At 34.2% G+C, this 24,842-nt stretch overlaps 1 protein-coding gene across 1 annotated transcript; it reads left to right on the top strand.

The window, feature by feature from the left end:
- Positions 1-15,239: 15,239 nt before the first annotated feature.
- On the top strand, positions 15,240-23,179 carry LOC125192794 (YbaK/aminoacyl-tRNA synthetase-associated domain-containing protein). The gene is made up of 5 exons (XM_048090448.2): positions 15,240-15,759; positions 17,747-17,824; positions 17,910-17,994; positions 21,351-21,439; positions 22,687-23,179. Exons 1-5 carry the CDS (start codon positions 15,472-15,474, stop codon positions 22,828-22,830), a joined length of 684 nt encoding a protein of 227 aa, XP_047946405.1. The 5' UTR covers positions 15,240-15,471; the 3' UTR covers positions 22,831-23,179.
- The last annotated feature ends 1,663 nt before the right edge of the window (positions 23,180-24,842 follow it).

The raw sequence follows: 24,842 nt of genomic DNA, 5'->3' as shown, positions 1-24,842 counted from the left end.
AACAAAGTATACTGAAATGTCAACAAAATTATATATTGACATTTTTAATATATTAAGTATTAATAAATTAACAAAAATAGCAATTTAATAAAGTTAGCAATTAATCACGACCAAGAATCTATTCATTAAATAATCAAACATACGCATAATTACTTCGTAAAAAAATTAGAAAGATCATTTATTTGGCTTTGTTGGGATACAAGAATGGAAATGAAACAAAAATTTAAGTGGAATCAATAATTCTAGCCGAAAAAAATTGGTTCGCATATAGAGGGGTCTATTTATCAAATAAGCAAACAGACGGATAATTACTTCATAAAATAACTAATATCATAAAACTTTTTAAAAAATACGTTTTTTCCACGAATTTTAAAATTGGCAAATATTATCACGAGCTTTACCTTGAGTTTGTTTTTTTTCCACAAATGAAAAAATTCTGACAAATAATATTATGATACGGATTTTTTTTCGTAATTTCTCGACAACAATTTTGAGAGCTTCAAGTTTTTCAATCTTTAAAGATAGTTTTTCTTGAAGCACACCCTCCAAAATTGTTCTTCAATCTATTAAAGTAACATGAATTTTTTCATTCGTGGGAAAAAATAAATCCGGGATAAAGTTCGTGATATTATTGTCAATTTTAAAATTCGTGAGAAAAACCCAACTTTTTGAAAATTTCATGATATTAGATGTCAATATCTCTAAAATAATTAGAAGCTCAAACGAGCATATATCGATGAGTAGTCAATTTTCCTATTTCACTTTTTAACGCTTTTAACTAGTTAGAGTATCCATATTCATGCTCTTGCCAAGAGCACGGATGTAGATCCAGAACCAACCTTTACTCATTTTTAATTCTCTGCTGTTTCGTAAGAGCACAACACCCATATCCATGCTCTTCCGCAAGAGCATGTTCAAGGGTCCTCCATTCTATTATTCAATTTAAATATTTCAATTACTAAAAATATTTTCATAATATTAAAATGCATTAAAAATATCCGAAATACTATTACAAATTATTAAAAAAATTATATAAATAAATTCATAAAATTAAAAAGAGGAAGATGAAGGTGAGTTGTATGAAAAAATATGAGAGAAGTATGAATGAGAGATAATTTGATGTAAAAAAAGAATGATGAATGGGATAAAAAAAAAATATGAAAAAGGGTCAAAAAATAGCTCTATTTTTGGGAATCCAAAAAAAAAAATATATTTTTTGGATTATTTCGATTTTTTATGAATTTTATATATAAAAAAATTTAACGGATCAAAAACGAATCCAATCGCGCATGGGGTGATTGGCATCATCTCCCAATCAGGAGACACCACGTCGGCGTGCTCTTCGCTAAGAACACGGCCGTGCCGTCGGCAAGAGCACAGCGGCGAGCACAGGCGCACTCTTGCCGACGGCACGGACGGTGCTCTTGCCAAGAGCACCGTTGTGCATGCTCTTAACGCCTGATCCAGCTCTAGCCAAACTTTTCGCTTAACTAGTTAACGCCTAGATCCGACTCCAGCTAAACTTTTCTGATTTTATCTGTCATCGCTCACTAATCAATGGCTTTCTATCGACATTGGGAGCATAAACACAACGTCAAGATATATTTAGTTTTGCACTACCCCATTATGCTGGTAGATAAGTACTTTTGTCGTTCCATGTTAATAGGAGACGTTTTATTTTCCGCACTCGTTTTGAAAAAAATAATAGTATAAATAGATAAATTGGAGAAAAAGTAAGTTAGAGAGAGAATAATATAAATAATCATATTACTTTTTCATAAATAATCAACTAAACATGGATTATAAGTAGATGAATGATATTCAACATACCTTTCGTAAACTCTTTATGTGAGCACCACTCTGATTTGACGCATGTGTAGTGTTGTTCATTTCGATTTATATACTTAGTTTGATTCTAAAAGATTAAAAAATACTATTATTTAAAATTTTAATTTCACAACATTCATAAAAGTCTCAATTTGTTCATTTTTTTTATAATTTTAAATAAATAATAAAATAACAAATAAGTTTTAATTTTTTTTATTTTGTGAAATTAAAATCAAACTAAAATATATAAATCAAAATGAATAACGTGCGTCAAACGAGGGAGTGTAATCACGTATCATTCCTCCCTAAAAGTAAATCGTTAGACCATTTGTAAGTGTACACTAAAACCTAAAATGAGATAGGTAATTAGTTCCAATAGTACTTCAAAATCAATCCATTTTTTATTTTTGGGAAAAACATTTATTTTTAGGTTTATACTGAACTCAAATCCAATAGTTTTTTTAAAAAGTTTAAATTTAGTTAAATGGTTAGCAGAGCGGATCTCCTACTCCATTCTTAATATACACTCTCACAACTTAATAAAATAATGTTATAATATGTAAGTGATAGTCAAATGGTCTTAATAAAATAATACTACCACCACTTGACCATCACTTACATATTATAACATTATCTATCTATACATATATAAAAGGGGAGTTTTGGAAATATTTACAAGAATGCCATTATAATTTATTTTAATTTATGTAATACTTTGGTATAATTTTAAATATAATTGGTGCAAAGCAGTTAAAAACAAAATCAGCCTTACCGTTTTTAATTTGAAACGTGATGAAATTGATGTCCACAGTTATTTGTTTCAAAGCTATTATATTCCAATATTGATGTCCATAGTATTCCAAATATTGACTTAATACAGCCATGCACCGTTTGATTAATTTTTACAAGCAACTTTCATATATCGTAATCGTTTCTTTTAAATCATCAATGTTAATTTAATTTACAAATTACAAATACCACCCATAATTGAATGCACGTATTATAAAATTAAGTGGGGAAGTGGAAGGTTTGGAGAAAATTAACCAAAATGTCATTTTAATAAGTAGTATATTTTTAACATTTATAATATTAATTTCTACTTTCAATACTTTTATCTCTTGGCTTTCCATTTTCTTGTAACCACCATTAATTTAATGGCTGTTTAATAGTGATATAAATCTATGATTCTTCATATACTCACCTTGTGCCTATAAAAGGAATGGGGTGTAGATGGATATCACAACTCAAATCATGTATTTAGCCTCATGTATAAGTATTCCATATTCTAAGAATGGGGTGTAGATGGATATCACAACTCAAATCATGTATTTAGCCTCATGTATAAGTATTCCATATTCTAACATCTTATCATCGAGTACACATTCGTTTTTATATATATCTTTATTTTTATTTAATTTATTTTGTTATACATTTGTAATTAATCTTTGCAAAAAAAGTGTCATGTCCAATATCTCCGTCGTGAAAAGAGATATATAGATCGAAGGCAACGTGTGTTGGAGGAAGCCAAGCGGGCAACCATGGTATCGTAGAGGTGACGGTGGTGGTAAATTTTGCATGGTAAGAATATGAAAGATAAAAAAAGGTAGTAGTTTGTAGGCGGATAAACTTTTTTGTTTGTTTTAACTTACTAAAACTATTAAAATGTTATACAATGACGTATATTAAATAAGCAATCTTTGGAATAATATTTCACTCAAATAAAAATAAAATAACGGGTAACGATAAATTTTAATTATGAAGAGTAATAATTTTGGAACACTTATTAAAAGTCTTGGTTGAGTTTTTAACAACACTATTGTTTTTGTATTTTTATTTGTTCATGAAATAATTAAAACTGAATCACTTTTTTAGTATTGACTTGTGATGACTAAATGTTTTCTTCAAAATATTATTATTTCATACTCCAATTTTAAAAATACTTTCTATTGTTTTTTTAATAAATATACACTATAATATGAAAAAAAGAAAACAAAAAAAAACGCAAGTCAAAACAATGCAGTTTTATAACTTTTGTCCATAATTGCATCATCGACTAAATTAAAAGTGTATTTCTTTAATAAATGGACATTACAAAAATATAATCTAGATGAAGCTTACTTTATAAATACATTATGAATTCTTTAATAAAAATTGAAAAAAATAAAATAGTTTTAAAGGAAAATAACATGGATGATTTTGGCATATCTAATCTTAAACATTAAAATTGATGATTGTCAATTTATTTAAGAGTCTTCTAACATAAATATGGCGAGAATATGAAGGGAGAATTTTATTGATAATTTGTTGGTCATGATGAGTGTATTTTAAAGTTAAGGGTTTATGATTTAAATTTTAGGGTTTGGGTTTTTAGCGTATAGGGTCAATATATTGCAATGAAATGAAGCTCGACTAGGAAGTATCTCATCAGTGCAATCTTAAATTATAGTTTATGTATGTCTGCCGGTTTTTTTTTATATTTAAAAGATTTAAAATAATATTTATGGATTATTAATAATGTATGAATTTTCATTTCATATTTATGATGCATAATAATTTGATATTATATACAATTTGGAAGAAAATATATTGAGCCGTGCATCGAAATAACAAAAATGTTATTATGAGTACTTTTGAATACATATATTATGAAATTATAAACTGAATATTCATTTCATAAAGTAGGCATATAAAAAAAATTTAATATCTTTTAATTTATCAGGAGAAGTGAATCGGCTTTAAATGAAGGGACGTGCAAAAGGTTTTGGAACTATACCTATTGAAATTATAATTATAATAAATTGCATGTACAGATGAGATTATACATTGGTTTCTTCATTTTGGTATATATAATTATACGTATTTATTTGCATGATGTAAGAATTTTATATAAAATGTGTTGAGATGCTTTTAAGTTTTGATTAAATTTAATATTTTCTTAATTATTCTGATATTAATTTAATACTCCACAATGTTTAACTGGATTTGTATTTTATAGAAACTTTTGGGATGTTTTGAATAATAATTTTATGCAAGGGAGTAAATGCAATTAAGTAAAGTTAAGGCGTTAGGGCTAAATAATTACTAGCGACAAGGGCAATATTTATGAAATAAGTATAATTTTTCTACACATTTGATTCTAGCTAATATCTACATTATTGTAAAATAAGATTAAATTTTTATATCTTTTATCTTCATTTTTTTGTGATTATCCAGGATCTTAAAAGAACAATAAAACTATATAATAATGTTAGCTATTTTAATAGTATATTTAATGTATTTTACTTTAAAGTTAGTGAAATTTGTATTCAATTTTTAGTATATGTAATATATAAATACAATTAATAAATAAATTGTATTAAATTATTTAATTTATAAAGTTATTGTAGTTGGATAATATCATGGTCTCGAAAGAATTATTAAGGAGTTAGCTTAGCCGTTTAACATAAATATGATATTTAAAAATTGCTATAACATTAGATGCACAAAATTAATGAAATTAATAGGTGAATCGTTGATTGATTGACAATTAATAATATTAATGAGTGTCAGTTCATTTTTAATTTATGAAATTGATGTTAGGAAAAAAAAAAGAATGTCATCATGTTTTTCTTTTAATTTAATATTGCATTTTCTTGACATGAGCATATAAACAGATTATCAAGTAGGCCAATCCAGTGTAAGATATCGAACACAGATCTAAAACCCCCAAAATAGAATAAGTAATCAATAAAGTAAAATTGAACTGGGACGGAGGAAGAATTTTATTGATATTTTACTCATTTGTTGATCATGATGAGTATATTTTAAAGTTAAGGGTTTAGGATTTAGGTTTCAAGGTTTGGATTTTTAGTGTATAGGGTCACTATATTGCAATAAAATGAAGCTCGACTAGGAAGTGTCTCACCAATGCAATCTTAAATTATTGCAACGTAAACTTGCTCCTGCAATTATAACTCAATGGTTAATTCATATTTTCATAGAATTAAAATGCTTTTTAATTTTAAGTCATTTGAGGAGATTATGCAGATTGGTTATGTATGTGATGAAATGATTGCGAACATACATACATTTTTACAATAATATAAGAAAATATGTTAAATTTTTGCATTTTTAGATGATTATCACGATGTTAATAATAATAATAACAATAATAATAATAATAATAATAATAAGATTTTATTTAGTTTTGTGATAATTATGAGAAGTAGAAATGAAAAGGATTTTTAAAATAAATTAAACTGAGAGGTGTAAGTATAAAGTTTTTTTAAAGATATATTAATTACCTATTTAAAAGTTTAAAGTTAAATAGTAGTGCTCCACTACTAATCAAACCTCTATAATATTAAATATCATTGTAATTTTTGGGGAAGTAGAAATGAAAAGGTTTCGGAGGTGAAAAGATTTTTTAGGTTCGTGTAGTAACAGAGAGAAGTGAAAGGGTTTTAGAAGAGGTGATGAATTGAAAAAATTTTAAATAGCTAATGGTAAATAATTTAACGCATAATCAATAATGTTGTTACAAGAAAATTGAATTTTCATGTTTTTATTTAAGTAGTCAAAGTAAACTAAACGTTGGTTGACTTAAACGTTGGCTGACTTGCAACTTTTGTGGCTCAATCGATTACATTATAAGTTAAATGCACATATTAAATTATATGAATAAAATACAAATAATTTATTTTAAATTATGGTCATATTTATTAAAAATATGGAAATGTACACTGATTTTATTTTTTAAACTTACTACATCCATATATTTTTTTATATATTTATGTACAATTTTCAATATTAATTACATAATAAAATTTTATTATCTCAAATTTGTGACACAAATTATTATAAGCTCTATCATTTGTATATCGCAACTTTATTTTAATAAAATTCATTACTTTAATCAAATGTATTATTTATATTTATTATTAAATACATTATAATTATAATGTTAGACTCTATATAATTTTATTACTATTTCAAAAAAATATTTCATATTTGAAGAGAATAAAGTGGACCGTGCATAGCACGGGTGTGATACTAGTTCCACGGGGAGTTTTGAGGGTATTTATGGAATCACAATTTTTGACACTAGAATGAAATTAAATTAATTAGCATCTGCCACGTGAAAATATGCTATAATTTCTTATATTCTTTGATGATCAAATTATATAAAGTAATTCTTCAGTTAACATTATAAATCCAATTAGACCTTTCCCCTACGCAATTAATTTGATGTAATAGAGTAAATAGCATAAAATAGAACAGAACACCTTTTATGGTTTCTTATTTTATTTAATTAAAATTATAAAATTAAATTGGGCCCTTCGTCTACACAATTAATTTGGTGTAGTTAATGGCCTACGTTAGTGATAGGAAACATTAAGAAGAATTTGTTTATAACAATAGAATAAACGTTAAGAAGAATTTGGTGTAGTTAATGGCATACGTTAGTGATAGGAAACATTAAGAAGAATTTGGTGTAGTTAATGGCATACATTAGAGTAAATAGCATAAAAAACAATTTGTTTATAACAATAGAATAAACGTTTTTTAGACTCATCATTCTATAATATTCAATACTCCTAATTAACAGAAGAATTTTAAGTGTCAAAAAAATTTAGACAGGAATAAGAAGAGACTCATAACCTTATAAAACAAGTACAAGCGAATCTCTATAAATACCATCAAAATCAATGCATATTTTACACTCTTTGAACTCTCATCTCTTTATGAAGGCTGCAAGTTTAGACTCGGCTAAAGAGTGTAATGAGTGTGCAACTCTAAAAAAGGCACAACCCATCATCGGTCACGAGTGCGAAGCAAGTGAGGATCGCCATCAACACTCATTTTTATGTTGAAAATAGTTCAAATGGTGTTGCAAAACGCATCCCATATCGTCCCTTTAAGGTGGTTGAACTTTAGCAAAAGCAAAATATTCTCATATTATGAAAATTGCGTTTTCATTTTATTAGTGTATTTTGTGATAGAGAAAGTGAGCGAAATACATGTTTTGAATGAAAGATGAGTGGAGGAAGGCTCTGCAAATAAGATGAAGAAATTTCATCCGGGGAAGAAGCCATATTTAAAGATACATTACCAAAATGAACATTCAAGCTAATATTTTGTTATATTTTCGAACATATTCAAGAAATCAACTTATGTAATTGAGCTTAGTTAGTGATACAAACCTTATTATAATTAACTTTTAGAAATAATTATAAATTAATTCAATATATATGTCCTAATGAATATTCAAATCTTACTAAAATTAAATTACGATTAATTTGGAATCATATACTCCAACTCCATTAACCACACCATCCCATTAATAATAAACCTAAAATTTTAATAATAAACGTTCAGATAATTACTGTTTTTATCTCTCTATAAACGTATAATATATTACTCCACACAAAATGTACTTACTATTTTCTTTTTTACTTTTTTTCACAGCTATTGTAAATTTTTAATTGTGTTTTTTCCATTTAAGTGGGACACATGACCGGCCGCACGTAATTGAACATAATTGTGATAAAGATTTTATAATGGAGTAATTACTTTCTAAAATTATGAATTAATTCAATAATTATATCCATATGAATGTTCGAATTTTATTATAGTTAAAAATTGATAATTTTTTAATTTATAGGTTTGGTATTAAATTTTCGAATATGTCAAGAGGAATTAACTTATGCAATTGAGCATAATTATAAACATTACTACAATTAACTTTTAGAATTAATTGTTAATTAGCTCCATAAATATATCCAAATGAATATTCAAATTAATCTTACTATCAATTTTGAACTTTTAGGTTTGGTATTTCAAAATCATACTATAATTAAAATTCTAATTTTATAAAATGTAATATGTTGAGATATTTTTAGTTTTGATCATAATATTTCTGAAATTATTTTTATATTAATTTAATATTGTAATGGTTAATTGGATTTTCTATTTTATAGAAGACGTGCATGTATCTATGTTATTTAAAAAGAATTTTAATTATATTCGTTTATTCTATAAATGGGGAGTTTTGGAATTTTTTCATAACTATTTTATGAAAAGGATGTAAACACAATAAACAAAAATTATTAAATTGGTTAATTGGTTACAATCATGATCATATATATAATTGGACTGTTATATATGGTGATGGGAATTTATGATGAGAATTTAGTCCTATGCAGCCGTCATTAGACAATTTCCTTCGTCTTCCTCAGAATTTTTAAAAGTGTTCGTCGGTTATGGTCAATTAGAATTAATGTAGCAATAATTATGACATGCCCAAATTGCAATATATACGCTAATATTACACAAAAACTTGTGTCATTTATTACACTACATGATTACACGAATACTTTCTTTATATTTTTGCCTATAAATATGTTTTTGCTATTTTCTTATTAACAACTTTATTAGCTTCTATTAAATTATTGGATTTTTCTCCAACAAGAAAAAATATTTTCAATATGGAATTCGCATTCCTTAATGAACAGCCTAACAATACTGCGTCGGTCATCAAAGTGAGGTGTGTATGTGTTTTTGAGATGAAGGTGAAATGAAACTATCCGTTTTAAATCCTATTTGGAAGATCATTCTTTGTTTGACTGATGTTAGTTTATATTTAAATTTTTTTTTAACAAGTCTAGCTTCAACAAAACACTACTTTGGCTCCAATAGATAATACCATTGGGTGAATAGATGCTTGGATGAATGCAAGCAAGATTTTTTTTTGGTGTACCGTTCACATAGCCCTATTGTAAAACACTTTTCTTGATATGAGCATATAAACATATTTACCGGCAAGATTCAGGTAAAAAAACCTTCACTATCAGTAAGGATTATCAAGTAGGCCGACCCAGTGTAAGATATCGAATGCAGATCTAAAATCCCCAAAATAGAATAAGTGATCAACAAAGTAAAATTGAACGGACAGAGGGAGAATTTTATTGATTTTTTTGCTCATTTGTTGGTTATGATGAGTATATTTTTGAAGTTAAGGGTTTAGGATTTAGGTTTCAAGGTTTGGGTTTTTAGTGTATAGGGTCACTATATTTAGGGGTTATCTCATACTCCTTCCGTCCCCAAAAAAATATGCACTTTGGGTTCGACACGAGTTTTAATACAAAATTGGTAAAGTAAGAGAGAGGTAGAGAGAAAAAGTAATTAAACTATTGTTGGAGAGTGAGTCTAACCTCATTAGAGTGAAAAGAGTTTCTTAAATTGGAAAGTTGGAAAGTGCATATTCTTGTGGGACGAAGAGAGTATCATTTAACAATAAAATATTGTATATGTGATTAATTATTTCATAGTACTATATATTATTGACCTATATTTATTATATATGATACATTTTTGTTTACTATTTTCATATAATGATACTCTCTCTAATTTTATTTAATTAATTTATAATCTAAATAAAAAATATTTTGAAATTATTTTGATCCATGCATAGCACGGGGGTAATACTAGGGAATAGAAAAGGCAGCCACATTTATATAAATAGTCTTGTATAACCATTAGCCATTAGTATTAATTTAAAATGGTTGGATTCATTGGTGGAAATAGAAAAGGCAGCCACATTTAAACCCTATATAACATTATTTTATTAAATTGTGAGTGTGTATTAAGGATGGAGTAGGGAATGTGGATTAAGAGATCCGCTCCGAATGGCTAGTAAGAAAATACTGTTGGGAAAGAAAATAAACGGAGGGCGCCAACACCTGAAGTGTTGGGTTTTGGTGGCCTCAAAATGAATCGAACCTGAGACCAACAGATATGTGGAGTATTGAGTTAAATGTTTTGATCCAACGGCTGACATTCGCGGAGAGATAAGATTCAATCTGGGCCGTGGATTGCTGGATCTTATTATTATTCAATACAAAACAGAAAGGGGAAAAAAAGAGAGGAGTTCAGTTCGCAAGAGAAAATAGATTAGCTAAATCGATCCTTGAGAGTTCATCTTAGCTGCGAAGAATCAGCCTGCGATTGTTGGTTTCTTGTTCTAGATTCTTGTATTGTTCTTTTCGTTTCCAGTTGTAACATTCAGTATTCACCAAGGTCGAAATAAAGATTGTGTGTGCTCGTTCTTCCGTGGATGTAGACTTACGTCGAACCACGTAAATTCCCGGTGTTCATTTCATTCTGTTTTGTTCTTAATCGCCATTTTCAAACCTTCAATTGGCGCCGTCTGTGGGAAATCGAAGGATGGCGATGGCGAGGTACGAGACTGAGAAATTTAATGGTAGGAACGATTTCGGCTTGTGGAAGGTGAAAATGGAAGCTCTGCTCACGCATCAAGGGTTGGATGATGCGCTCGATTCGACCAAGCTAGCGGAGAAGCCGGCTGAAAAGCAATCGGAGATCTTGAAGAAAGCAAGGAGCGTAATCATCTTGAATCTTGATGATAAGGTGTTGAGGGAAGTTGCGAGGGAAAAATCAGCTGCGGAAATCTGGAAGAAGCTCGATGAGCTGTACTTGGCAAAATCCCTCGCTAACAGGTTATACCTCAAACAACGACTTTACTCCTTTAAATTTACCGATGATGGAGCTATTGGGGATCAATTGGATCAGTTTAACAAAATATTGGATGATCTTGAGAATGTTGATGCCAAAATGGAGGAGGAAGATAAGGCAATAGCCTTGTTAAATGCCCTTCCAAAATCTTTTGAGCATCTTAGAGATGCTATGCTATATGGACGGAAGGAGGCCATTAGTCTTATTGAAGTGCAATCTGCGTTGAAGTCGAAGGATCTGCAGAAGTCAGAAAGTACTTTGGGAGGTTCTGGGGATGTGCTCAACATCAAGAAGTTTAAGCAAAAAGGAAAGGGCAAAGCTCCCAAGTTTCAACCTCAGAAAGCAAAAGAAAAGGATGAAAAGAAAGAAACGAGGTCCTGCCATTATTGTAAGAAACCCGGGCATCTCAAAAAGAATTGTTACTCTTGGAAGAGGAAGCAAGAAGAGGAAGCTCAAGGTCAAGGGTCATCCGACGTCGTCCAAGAAACAGAGGAAGTGCATGCCTTGAATGTCATGGAAAATGACATAGGGGGTAGATGGATAGTAGATTCTGGCTGTAGTTTTCACATTTGCTCTCACAAAGAATGGTTTGATTAGATAAGGCCATCAGAGGGTTCTGTTTTGTTGGGAAATAATCAAGTTTGCTTGGTCCAGGGAGTTGGAAATATCAAGTTAAGGATGCAGAATGGATCTATTATAAACTTGAGTGATGTAAGGTTGATCTCTGAAATAAAAAGAAACTTGATATCCCTGGGAGTTCTACAATCTAAGGGCTGTGAATTCAGATCTTTAAATGGAGATTTGCAAATTTACAGAAACTCTAAGGTTTTGTTGACAGCAGTCCGGAATAGAAGTCTCTATTATGTTGATGCAGAGGTTCTAGTAGGGGAAGCAAATGTGGCAGTGAGGGATGAGGCAGAATTATGGCATAAAAGGCTGGGGCATGTTGGCACGAAAGGACTTAAACTGCTGCAGTCACAAGGTCTCATTCAAAGTCAGGGGATAGAGTCTATGAAAAAGTGTGAAGATTGCATTATGGGGAAGGGAAAGAAATTACCTTTTCCAAAGGGAAAGCACACATCCAAACTCCCATTGGATTATGCCCATAGTGATTTATGGGGACCAACGGAGCCACAAAGTCTAGGTGGAGGAAGGTACTTCATGTCTGTGATTGATGACTTCTCTAGGAAATTGTGGGTGTATGTACTCAGGGAGAAGTCAGAGGCCTTCTGATATTTCAAGGAATGGCACACAGAAGTTGAGAAGCAAAAGAACTCCACACTCAAGTGTCTTAGAACAGACAATGGACTTGAGTTTCTATCTGCGGACTTTGATCAGTTTTGCAAAGATAGAGGGATTAAACGACATAAGACAGTGCCCAGGAACCCACAGCAAAACGGCGTAGCGGAAAGAATGAACAGAACCATTTTAGAGCGAGTAAGATGTATGTTGCTGTCATCTGCAATGCCTAAGAAATTTTGGGGGGAGGCAGTCCTAACTGCTGCAAAAATGATCAACAAGTGCCCTTCATCTGCTATAGACTTTGCTATACCTGATCAGAGATGGTATGGAGAGAAACCAGATTTTTGTAGGCTCAAACCTTTTGGATGTAGAGCCTATGCACATGTCAGAAGAGGGAAACTTGATACAAGGGCTGTAAAATGTATTTTTCTGGGATATCAAGATGGTGTTAAGGGCTATAGACTATGGTGTCAGGAGTCTCAAAAGGTTATAGTGAGCAGGGATGTGGTTTTTGATGAATCCAAGATGCCATATGTTGATGCTAAACTAACGAGGGCTGCAGAGCAATCTGAAATGGAGGTGGAGCCTCCAGATAAGGAAGCAAATGATCTGAGTCAGAACTCCCCTGCTAGATCAGACACTGGAGACCCACAAATGTCTTCAAATGCTCAGAAATCTGTTGTTTCTTACAGGCTAGCCCGAGATAGACCAAGAAGAGAGATCAAACTGCCAGAAAAGTATTCAGATTATGAGATGGTTTTTTATGCTTTGTGTGTGGCTGAGAAAATCTTGTTTGATGAACCTGGAAACTTCAAGGAAGCAATGAATAGTGCTGAAAAAGCCAAATGGATCAAGGCCATGGAAGAGGAAATTGATTCTTTGCTAAGAAATGGAACTTGGATTTTAGTAGATAGATCTGAACACCAGAAAGCAGTAGGGTGTAAGTGGATTTTTAAGAAAAAGATTGAAGAAGCTGCTGTGGATGGGATCAGATTCAAAGCTCGTTTAGTAGCAAAAGGATACACTCAACAAGAAGGTATTGACTACAATGAGGTATTCTCTCCGGTTGTTAAACATAGTTCTATAAGAATTATGCTAGCTGTTGTGAATCACTTGAATTGGGAATTGCATCAGCTTGATGTAAAAACAGCATTCCTCAATGGAGAGTTGGAGGAAACTATATACATGGAACAGCCGGAAGGTTTCAAAGTAAAAGGGCAGGAAGATAAAGTTTGTTTGCTGAAAAGAAGTATATATGGATTGAAGCAAAGTAGCAGACAATGGTATAGGAAATTTGATTCATATTTGGCAGAGATTGGTTTTCATAACTCAGCATATGACAATTGTGTTTATATTATGATCAATGATGGAGTTGCAGTTGCATATCTGGTCCTATACGTTGATGATATGCTTGTTGCAGCATCAGACTTGTCCCTGGTCAGAAGCATTAAAGAAAAATTGGGGCATAAGTTTGAAATGAAAGATCTTGGTGAAGCCAAGAGGATCTTGGGCATGGATATCTCAAGGGATAGGAAGAAGGGAGAGTTGAGGCTCAAGCAGACTGACTACATAAGAAGAGTAATCAGCAGGTTCAAGATGCAAGATTCATCAGAAAAATCAGTGCCTCTTGCACAACATTTCAAGCTGACTGTGGAACAGAGGCCTAAAAATGATGAAGAGATGATGGAAATGAGTTTGATTCCTTACTCAAACATCATTGGAAGTATAATGTATAGCATGATCTGCACGCGGCCCGACTTAGCACATGCTATCAGTATCACCAGCAGGTTTATGAAGGAGCCGGGGAAGGAGCACTGGCTGGCCCTAAAGTGGATGTTGAAATACATGAAGGGATCCAAGGATGTAGGACTTTTGTACAAGAGATTCAAAGGTGAATGTGAGGAACCACTGATTGGCTATTGCGATTCTGACTATGCCTCCAACTTAGACACCAAAAAATCACAAAGTGGCTACATATTCAGAATGTTTGGAGGAGCAGCCAGTTGGAAATCTTCATTACAATCCATGGTGGCTTTGTCTACAACGGAGGCTGAGTACATTGCCCTCACGGAAGCCATTAAAGAAGCAGTTTGGTTGAAAGGGATCACAGGAGACTTCGGCTTTGCTCAGAAATCAGTGACAGTGTTATGTGATAGCATGAGTGCGATCTATCTTGCTAAGCACCAAGTTTTTCATGAAAGGAGTAAGCACATCGATATAAGGCTCCATTTCATAAGGGACATCATTGAGCAAGGAGAGATCAAAGTTGAGAAAATTGGGACAGAGGATAACGCAGCAGATAGCCTCACTAAAGTTCTACCAGTTGCAAAGTTCAGGCATTGCCTGAAACTGGTAGGAGTGGTTTCTGATTAAGGTGGAGTGATGTAGAAGAAGAGCAGCTCATGATCATTTTGAGTCCAAGGTGGAGATTGTTGGGTTTTGGTGGCCTCAAAATGAATCGAACCTGAGACCAACAGATATGTGGAGTATTGAGTTAAATATTTTGATCCAACGGCTGACATTCGCGGAGAGATAAGATTCAATCTGGGCCGTGGATTGCTGGATCTGATTATTATTCAATACAAAACAGAAAGGGGAAAAAAAGAGAGGAGTTCAGTTCGCAAGAGAAAATAGATCAGCTAAATCGATCCTTGAGAGTTCATCTTAGCTGCGAAGAATCAGCCTGCGATTGTTGGTTTCTTGTTCTAGATTCTTGTATTGTTCTTTTCGTTTCCAGTTGTAACATTCAGTATTCACCAAGGTCGAAATAAAGATTGTGTGTGCTCGTTCTTCCGTGGATGTAGACTTACGTCGAACCACGTAAATTCCGGTGTTCATTTCATTTTGTTTTGTTCTTAATCGCCATTTTCAAACCTTCATGAAGAGAAGATGAAAAGAGTGATGGGGTCTCTTGCGGAGCTAGAGAGACTGCAAACTGGAATCCTTCACCGCATATCACACCTCGAGCTCTCTTACTTACCCCAATCACTCTCTCTATCCGATTCTGATGACTCTACCACCACTCAAGGCCGCCTCTCCGCCATCCTTGCTGCTAACGGAGTCCGAGACTTCTCCTTCAAGCGCGTCCCCTCCGATTACTACGACTGGACCCTTGAAGCCCGGCGAGATGTCCTCGGTGCCTCCTCCATTCACCATCTCTGCAAGAGCATTGTTTTGGTACTTATTTTAATTATGCCCTAATTTACATAGTATTTTTTGCCTTTCTGATTAGGAAACTTGCGATTATCTGATTTTGCATTCAAATCCCCAGTTTTTTAGGCTTATTTTTTGAGATTGTTTACCTAGATCATCATGCATTTTAGTAGAAGACAGTTCCATTGATCAAATTGCAGAGTATTTTGATGAGGCTTTGTTTGAAAATGAGGAGTGGGTTTGCTCTTCAATACCTATGTGTTGCCTTGTTAGCTTATCAAATTGGCGGTACCACATTAGCATGGATGCCAAGACCTAGTGCTTTAGTTGAAAGAAGCAACCTGTACTAAATTAGCAAGAAGCTCGTCATTTGAAACATTTGTATTTCAGTATATAGAATTTCTGTTAGATTTCTGTGATGAACTAGATAGTAAAAATGAGATTTTTTTTTATGTATATGTTTTTCAACCCGACTGTTGCAGGTGATAGTAAATAGTATTTGATCTGATGCCTGTAGGCTGTAGCCAAACACAATGAAAGATGTTTATTAAGAAAGAGCAGAACAAGAATGAGAAGGAAACGAACCTATAAAACATAAAATAAACATAATAACGTTCCTCATTGTAAAACAAAGAGGCCACTCCTCCGAAAAGTCCTACAACAAATGAACTCAAATGGAGTATATTAATGAACCATTAAAATGCAGGAAAAGTATCCCTATTTATAAGACTCCAATTGAATTAAAACCCCTAGTTAACTAAAACTCCTAAACTATAACTCTTATCTCTAACTCTTGAAGATGAAGTCTATCTCTTAAACAATTACTACTAATAAACAAGACTAGATCAACAACTAATGGAATGGATAATAAAAAAGTAACTAAAGATAGTGCAAATAATATTTAATATTGATCTGGGAATGCCTAGAGTGAATGGACTATGAGAAACGTTCTCTGTCAATTACTCTGCTATCAAAACAACCTTTGCCCCAAGACTGCAGTTGGAATTGACCACTCGCTCCTACTCACGCTTGAGTACACAAGGAAGTGTGCATAACCGAACGATCCACAAAAGAGTAATGTGTTGTACGAGTGAAGAAACAAGACATGGGGGAGGGGCAGTTGCTGCAGAATCAGCACGAGAAACGATGCAGAGGAAATGGACGTGGGTGAGGACATGTAGATAGATGGCACTGGAGCAAACACTGCGATTTCATGGACAAGGGCGGGGCGGTGGCAGAGGGCTGGGTGACACGTTAACTTAGGTGCTATCGCAAACTGGGGTGGTGGTGGAACAACGAAGCTGATGGGACCGGTGGTGTTTCGCGATGTGGAGTCGCAACTAGGATCCCGGCTCACCAGAGTGATGAGGGAAAAATTCACGTGAATTAGGGCACTAACATGTTAATTTACAACCTATGTCTGCCAAAATTTATGCATTTTAACATAAACTCTGTTTTTTGTCCAAAATATTTATCAAATATGCACTATAAGTCAGATTATTTTTGGAGTTTTAGTTTGAGTTAGAGTCTTGTGTAATTCTGTATAAATACTTCTTAAACAATTGAAGAGAGGTACCCAAGGGATCAATTAGTTTGTGTCCGGCAAGTGCTATGAGGTTAGGACTTTGTTCCTTTCTTTGTTAGGTTACACCTCTTTGTTTTTATCAGTTCCATTCATATCAGTCATTCCATATTCATCAATCCACCATTCCTCTTGAGCGATTCACCAAACAAACTTGTGAACTATAGCATTCATTCAATCATAATATCATATCATGTTGCTGTGCAATATGTTCCGTACACACTACACATCCTTCTTATCAAGCGCCTTCCCTACACCCGCCTCTGTTACTCGCCAGCTTATGTGTTTTCTTGTGGCTCCGGCAGCAGCTTGTCAATTCCAGAACCTTCCGCCTTTTACTCCATATAAAGTGCTTTGACCAAAATGCTTTTGCTTTTATGACTCAATTCATGGAAAATTTTCTGAATAGAAAATCATTTCTGTATATAGGTCAATACTCAAGCGCCGCCAGATGTAACTGACTGCAGCAATCGAAACAATTCAAAGTACTATGTTGTTGTTGTTCAGGTAGCAATGTTACACTCATTCTTGTGTCCATATGAAAAGAAAATGCTTGTCTTTGTTATTCTGAATTTCTCTTCTTTGACTGCAGTATACTGCTCGCTTCAATGCTGAGACTGTCAAAAACTTTTTGTATACACTAAATGATGGCAAGATATCAAAAAAGAAGTTCAATAGTATGTTTACTTATTCTAACTCAAATGTTGTGCCCATTTCCTAATCACCTTCATTGCATAGCAACTCTTGTATTTGTGCCTTTCAGAGTGTGGGTATTGAATGTTACTTAGTTCATAATCTCTGTAGAAACTATATTTCTGAGATAAGATAGACACTTGAAACTTGAATTACATAGCTGGCAACTCTGTTCCCTTTAGATTGTGAACTTGTTATCACCAGAAGATAGATGCACAAGTTGTGTATTTTTTTTATTAGAGATTGATAGAGAATAATACAATGGCTTGCTGGAAATAGGGCGCTTCTGGAAAAGATACACAAGATACATGAGATAGAATAACGATGGAATAAAGTGAAACTGAACGAATGGTATACACAAAAATAAAATTCTACGAGGCCATACATTAGACTATTTTCCTAACTCTAAACTCCAGGCAGCTCTACAGACTACATGTACTATCAATCAGTAAGGTCGAGGAGCTGTGCCAAGCGGCCTCCAAAGGCAGCAACGTAGTCATCCAGAAAGCCATCTTGGGACGTTGTGCGTAGCGCCGCTGCCTCCTAACCATCTAACAATATAGGGCCGAGCATGACCCAAAACAAGTAAATAGCTCACTTGAAAATTGGTGCATGTGACCAAAAAGGGAACGAACACAACAGCATTTGGTGAAGACATGGTGGGGCCGGATAAAGATATTAGTGTTATAAGCACTCGTTTATCAATGTGGTATTATGGATGAGGATGTTTTGATCGCTCTTGGTTAGCCATGTGAGTGCAGAGTCATTGAAGGTGGGAAGTTCCATGGTTTGTTGGAGAGAGAATCGGTGATAGCAGGTGGAGATGTTGTGCAGTGCTGTTTTTGGTGCCGGAGAGGATGTCGGTAGTTGGGCTTGGGAGTCCCTTCAGACTTGCGCAAAGCTGTGGCATGCTTTCGAACTTGGAGTCTATGTCCGCATGAAGTTTCCAGAGGCCAACACTTGGGTGGTGGCCACTCGTACTCAAACTCTACTAAATAAACATTTCTCTTTGACTCCACTAATACTAGGGGTGGGTAGGTAAGGTATACCTTACCGAAACCACCATACCGTATACCTTACCGTAAATACGGTATGCGAAAAAGTCATACCTTTACCTTACCAAAGTTTTCGGTATACCAAACTTCGGTATACCTTATATTCGGTATGACAAATTTCCATACCGATACCGTACCTCATTTTCGGTATACCGTACTGAAGTTCGGTATACCTTATTTTTGCGGTATACCTGACTTTCAACATCAATTAAAATAGAAAATTAGAGTTTTTAAAATATTATTTATAGTTTATAATTTTAAAAATAAATTAAATATAATTTATTCATAATTATATTTATATTTCACAATAGATTTATAATTTAAAAATATATAAAATATATTTTATATACAATTGTGTTTATATTATTGTGGTATATACCTTAATTTACGGTATATACCTTAGTTTACGGTATATACCGAATTTCGGTATGCAGCGGTATGCAGCAGTATACCTCGGTATTTGAAAATTCATATCGTTACCTTACCGCAATCTTTCGGTAAGGTATCATACCATACCGAAAGTCACGGTATACCAAAAATTCGGTATTTTCGGTACGATAAGACCGGTTTTTCGGTATTTCGGTATTTTTCCCCAGCCCTAACTAATACCACAACTCTTTAAACAAAGCAACTAATGAAATAATAACAAAGATAGTAACAAAAAATACTACTCCCTCAGTTCCACGGTAGTTGAGTCATTTCATTTTCTGCACTCATTTTAGAAAAATGATAGTAAATAGTTAAAGTGGAGAAAAAAGTAAAGTAGGAGAGAGAATAATGTAGATAAGACTCTTATCTACCTTATTCTTTCATTTATTTTACTCTCTTTCCATTTTAACTATTTATTATCATTTTTACAAAACGAGTGTGCTAAAATCAGCAGTGACAATCCATATCAATTGCCCCGGTGTTGAAACATCCGTGTCCTCATTAAAGCCACCATTATCATGTCGCTCGGACTAGCAGGTGCAGCAGTGTGAAATAAGCCTTCATAATCGGCTAGAACATCCGGGAGGTCGTGGCACGGAAGAAGGTGGCGGTGCTGAAGAAGCCGAAAGAGAAACAATTGCCGGAGATGACTGCTGTGAAGTATTAAGATCATATGCAAATTGGTTCTGCGTGGCAAAGGGCAGCGACGCGGCAGCAATTGGATCCAGGGCATGGTGGGGCCGCAAAAGCTTGAGGGCGGCATGTACTCGTTTGTTCGGTGGGGTGTTAACTGTTATGGACGAGGAAATATTGATCAGCGGCCCTGGCTTGCCATGTCATTGAAGGCAGAAAGCTCCATGGTTTGTTGGAGAGCGAAGGCAGTCGGTGATAGCACGGTGGAGATGTTGAGCGGTACTGTTTCTGCTGCCGATGAGGAGGCCTCGGTCGCAGGGTCCAGGGGTCCATTTAGACTTGCGAAGAGCTGCAGCATGTGGTCGAAGTTGAAGTCTATGTCCGCACGAAGTTCCTGCACGTTGGAGTCCAGCACTTGGGTGGCGGCATGTTGATCTTCCATTGCCTTCTCTAGCGCCTCACAGTGCCGCCTTTCATGTGTTCATACTCATTCAGCGCACCAAATTTATAGAGAAATATGCGTTACTTGCTGGAAATGGAAACAGGGCTGCCGTTGGTGAAGATATAAAAATATATGAGACTGAGAATAATTGATGGAACATAAACATACTAGTCAGTGAAACTGAACCAAAGATACACAAGACAATCCTATTTGATGCCCTGCGATAAACTATCGTCCGGACTCACGACTCTTCTAATGAGGAGCTATTTATCGCTATTGGATAAAGACTCCACTCCTACTCAAACTCTACTAGTTAAACCTATCTCCGAAACTCCACTAGTTACAAGACTCTTTAAACAAATCAATATCTAATGAAATAATAACAAAAGATGATAACAAAAGACGATAACAAAAGACGATAACAAAGGATACTAGTTACTAGTACTAACTTTCACCAAAATCAGCAGGGATGATCCCTATCAGAGATTGTAGAAGGAAAATAAGTAATTGAAAATATGTATTTTACAGATGGAGCACAAGTTATGTAGTTGATTATAGTCATAGATGTAATGTCAAATCATGCAATTCATATCCTAAATATACTGAGGGGTCCCAAATGTACATGTCCATCTTTAACATGCCTAGGAAGATGCAATTACATTTTCTGTTTTAGTGTTTGCTCTTGTATTACTGTTTACCAGTTAACATTGCACCCCCCCCCCCCCCCACCCAACAACTATTGCGTGTTTTCTAACTTGAAAAACACATTTCTATGCTGCAGTGAGGCTTGCACCTGAAGAAACATCTATGAAGTTGACTGGTTATGAACACAATGGTGTAACCTGTGTTGGCATGAAAACTGATATACCGGTAAAAATCATCTAGCCTCATCTTTGAGAAATTGAATTTTATGTCGCATGCGAATATAACTTTAGTAATGTCTGCATGACATCTATTTTGGTTATCTGTCCTAACTTTTGCTATTGTGCCACTGTTAGAGAAATGAAACAAGGAAGGAAAAGTTTTTTTTCAATTGAACACTTTTGAAAAGAAAAGGGCAACTAATTCTGAATTTGATACTCCTTCAAAGAAGGATGTTTGCCAATAATGCCGTCACTACAATATTGCTAAAAGATAGTCCTTCAAACATCCTAAGGACATATAATAATACTATCAATGACAATGTAAATAACATGTGTGAAGTATATACTAGTTGAAAAGTTACTGATGAAAATGCTGCAATCTTCTGTAACTGCCGACAATTGCCACTCCATTCTTCTCTCACCATCAAGCATGATCAAATAGCATTAACAGCTACATTAATTTTTCCTATCTCCACTTTGAAACTGCTGCACGTCTCACACTTGTGCTGCTTGGTAGTCTACCATTTTCCTCAGGCCTCTCCGGTAACCATTAGAGGATGTGTAACAGCCACCCTATTTGCTGCAGTGCAATGCATCTTAATTCTTGCGGAATCCTTTTGATAAAAAAGGAATCAGTTAATAGCGCATAAAAAGCCTTTTAGAAAGTCATATATCAATTAGATCCACAAACTATACTGTTAAGCAAATAGGGATGTGAAATTTGTTATCTGGTTTCATATCTCACTAGTGTCTTTCGGAGGAGACCACACAGGGGAGCCATGACTATTTTGTTTTAGATCTGATATGAAATTGGAATATCTCGATTGGTTTTATATATGATGATGCCCCTAGAGATTATGTCTTACAATTCATGATGCCAGCTGGTGCCCAGATATTGTACTAAAAAACAAGCCTACCGTTACCTATCCTACAACTTAATTTTATCATCTATGACCAGATGCTTTGAGGCCATACAGATTTATATTTGCACTGCGATGTCCAGCTGTGTGGATCATGTGGTATAATTGTTAATTTATCTGCAGTTAACTTTCCTCTACATTCATCTATTATGTCTGAACTTGTCTCTTTCTTAACCGTGCTCACTTGAGAACTTACATTGCTGTATTGTTAATATGGTAGTCCAGCATATGTTAAACTCGAATCGCTTGCTAATTGCCTCCACATGACTGAACTCCGGGCATACTAGCATTTCTACCTCTCTACTATAATAACGGGATGAAATATCTGTCCCAGGTGATTTTAGACGAAGCAATTGTGAAGCTAAATCCAGATTTCTTCTGGTTGGGAGGTGGTGAGGTTGATCTCAAACTGGGGATCAAGACTCTGGAATTCATTAATCACACAAAGCCATTCATTATTAACTGCAGCGGCAACTGATTTAGTATCCCTCTAAATCAATCCGAGAAGGTTGTGCCCTACCACTGCTATTTACTATATACGCATCTTCTCATATTACTTGATGGTTTTGCCGTAAAAGAAAGGAACGAAAATTAGATTTTACGGGCATCAATGCTCGATTGGTGACTTTACTCATGGCTTCTTTCATCGTATTTGGACATTAGCATGCTAGAGAAAATGTCACTGAACTCTAGGACCAGCACTGTTGGGACCTTGAAAATGCTGGTTAATAGAACAATTTTGCTTCTCAATGAGTAAGAACTTCATGTATTTATCTCTCATTGTAAAAAACATTTTATAATGATGAGACGTGGTTGAGTTTGTTGGATGCTTTCTCTTGATGCACAAAAAACCACAACACTAGAGAAAAACACAAACACAAGAAAAGCGGTTATGAAAAAAGAATCGCCAACCAACGGGTCGTAGCGCAGTTGACAGCGCGGAGATGTGGTGACCTTGAGGACATGGGTTCAAACCCTGCCATCCGCTAGGAGACTTTCTGTCTTAATTGGATTCCCCCGAAGACGGAGATGTGGTGACCTTGAGGACATTAGTCGGATTCCCCTAAAGACGGATTCGGTACATCTGTGGTCAAACTAAAAAAAATCACCATACCAAGGTTCTCTTGGTCAAAACTGGGGCATTAAAAGAAAAACAATCCTTGCATCTAAAGGTAAAATTGCCAAAGCATATTTAATACTATGTCAACTTCCGACACATCAAACAAAAATTTTTAATATGCACCCATACCTACGATGTATCAAACACAATAATAACTTTATAACATCTCTGTGTCTTTGGGTCAAAATCTGCATCATTTTCTGCCCTCACCATTTCCATATAACTAGCATTATAGCAAAACGAGCTTATCAGCAAACTCTCGACAAGACGTGGAGCTACAAGCATTGTCCATCGGTTTGGACATGGTGGGAGGTGGAGAACAGAGAGTTTGGATTGAGATGAGTGACCCTGAAATTATATCGTTGCTTTGTGATAAGAGATATGGGTCGGCTGCTTCTCGCCACCGGCTGACGGAGATCCATAACAAACTCAAACTAGTGAGCTATAAGATATCCCACATTCCAAAGGAAGGTAACAAAGTGGCAAATTGCTTAGCACAGCAGGGGTGCATGGATGTCAAGTTGGTGATACTCGATCAGAACATGGATGTGCCTTTGGTTAAGGCCTTAATCCGCATCGATCAACTGGGGCTTCCTAACTTCCAGTTCTGTTGACTATTTTGATTGCTTCTCTTTTCTTTTTGCATGCACAGACATGGGAAGAGAGTAGAATTGTATCCTCCCTTAAAGGGAAGCCGACACAAAGATACTCTTTTTGGTTTAATGGTTGCTCGTTTGTTAGGCAGGTCCGCTTTGGACGGTGCATGTACTGTAACCTTCTTGTTTGATGATATATAGGGATGAGGGACCCATGAACCCTCCACCTTGATGGTGTTAAAAAAAATAAAAAAATAAAAAAATAACTATACAACTTCCATCTCTAAAAATGTAGTATAAATATTTGATTTGACACGAGTTTTAATGCATAATTGGTAAAATAAGAGAGAGATAAAAAAAGATTTTAAAGTATTATTAGTGGAGAATGGTATTATTAGTGGAGAATGAGTCGCACCTTGTTAGAGAGAAGAATTTTCAAAATTAGAATGTTCATGTTTTTCAGGGACAGGCTAAAAAGAAAAAAGTTCATATTTTTCAGAGATGGTGGGAGTATAAGACATCAAACATGCCTTTATCAATACTTATCTCCTAAAATCATATATCATCTTTCAAATGTGACAACTACTCCAAGATAAAGGGTGTGTTTTAATTTGTTTTAAACTCTGGTGTATCTAAGGGTCTATTTGGCAGCTAGGGTGGAATTAGCATGGTTAGGTAAAAATCATTTAAAGTTATTTCGTTTTGAATGATTAAGCTAACAATGGTTATTATTTAATACTTACTTCATCTTATAAAAATAGTGACTTTGGGATG

This window comes from Salvia hispanica, chromosome 4 (genome assembly GCF_029641045.1).
Source record: "Salvia hispanica isolate PSC_SH4W2 chromosome 4, Shi_PSC_v1, whole genome shotgun sequence".
Classification (NCBI taxonomy): Eukaryota; Viridiplantae; Streptophyta; class Magnoliopsida; order Lamiales; family Lamiaceae; genus Salvia; species Salvia hispanica.
This window is presented reverse-complemented; position numbering and strand designations above follow the sequence as displayed.

What these genes read in the sequence shown, in the direction of transcription:
- LOC125192794 (XM_048090448.2), top strand. Translation starts at nt 15,472, where the DNA reads ATGAAAAGAGTGATGGGGTCTCTTGCGGAGCTAGAGAGACTGCAAACT. An exon ending in TCTGCAAGAGCATTGTTTTG is followed by an intron (nt 15,760 to 17,746) that starts GTACTTATTTTA and finishes TTCTGTATATAG; the next exon opens with GTCAATACTCAAGCGCCGCC. An exon ending in GCATGAAAACTGATATACCG is followed by an intron (nt 21,440 to 22,686) that starts GTAAAAATCATC and finishes TATCTGTCCCAG; the next exon opens with GTGATTTTAGACGAAGCAAT.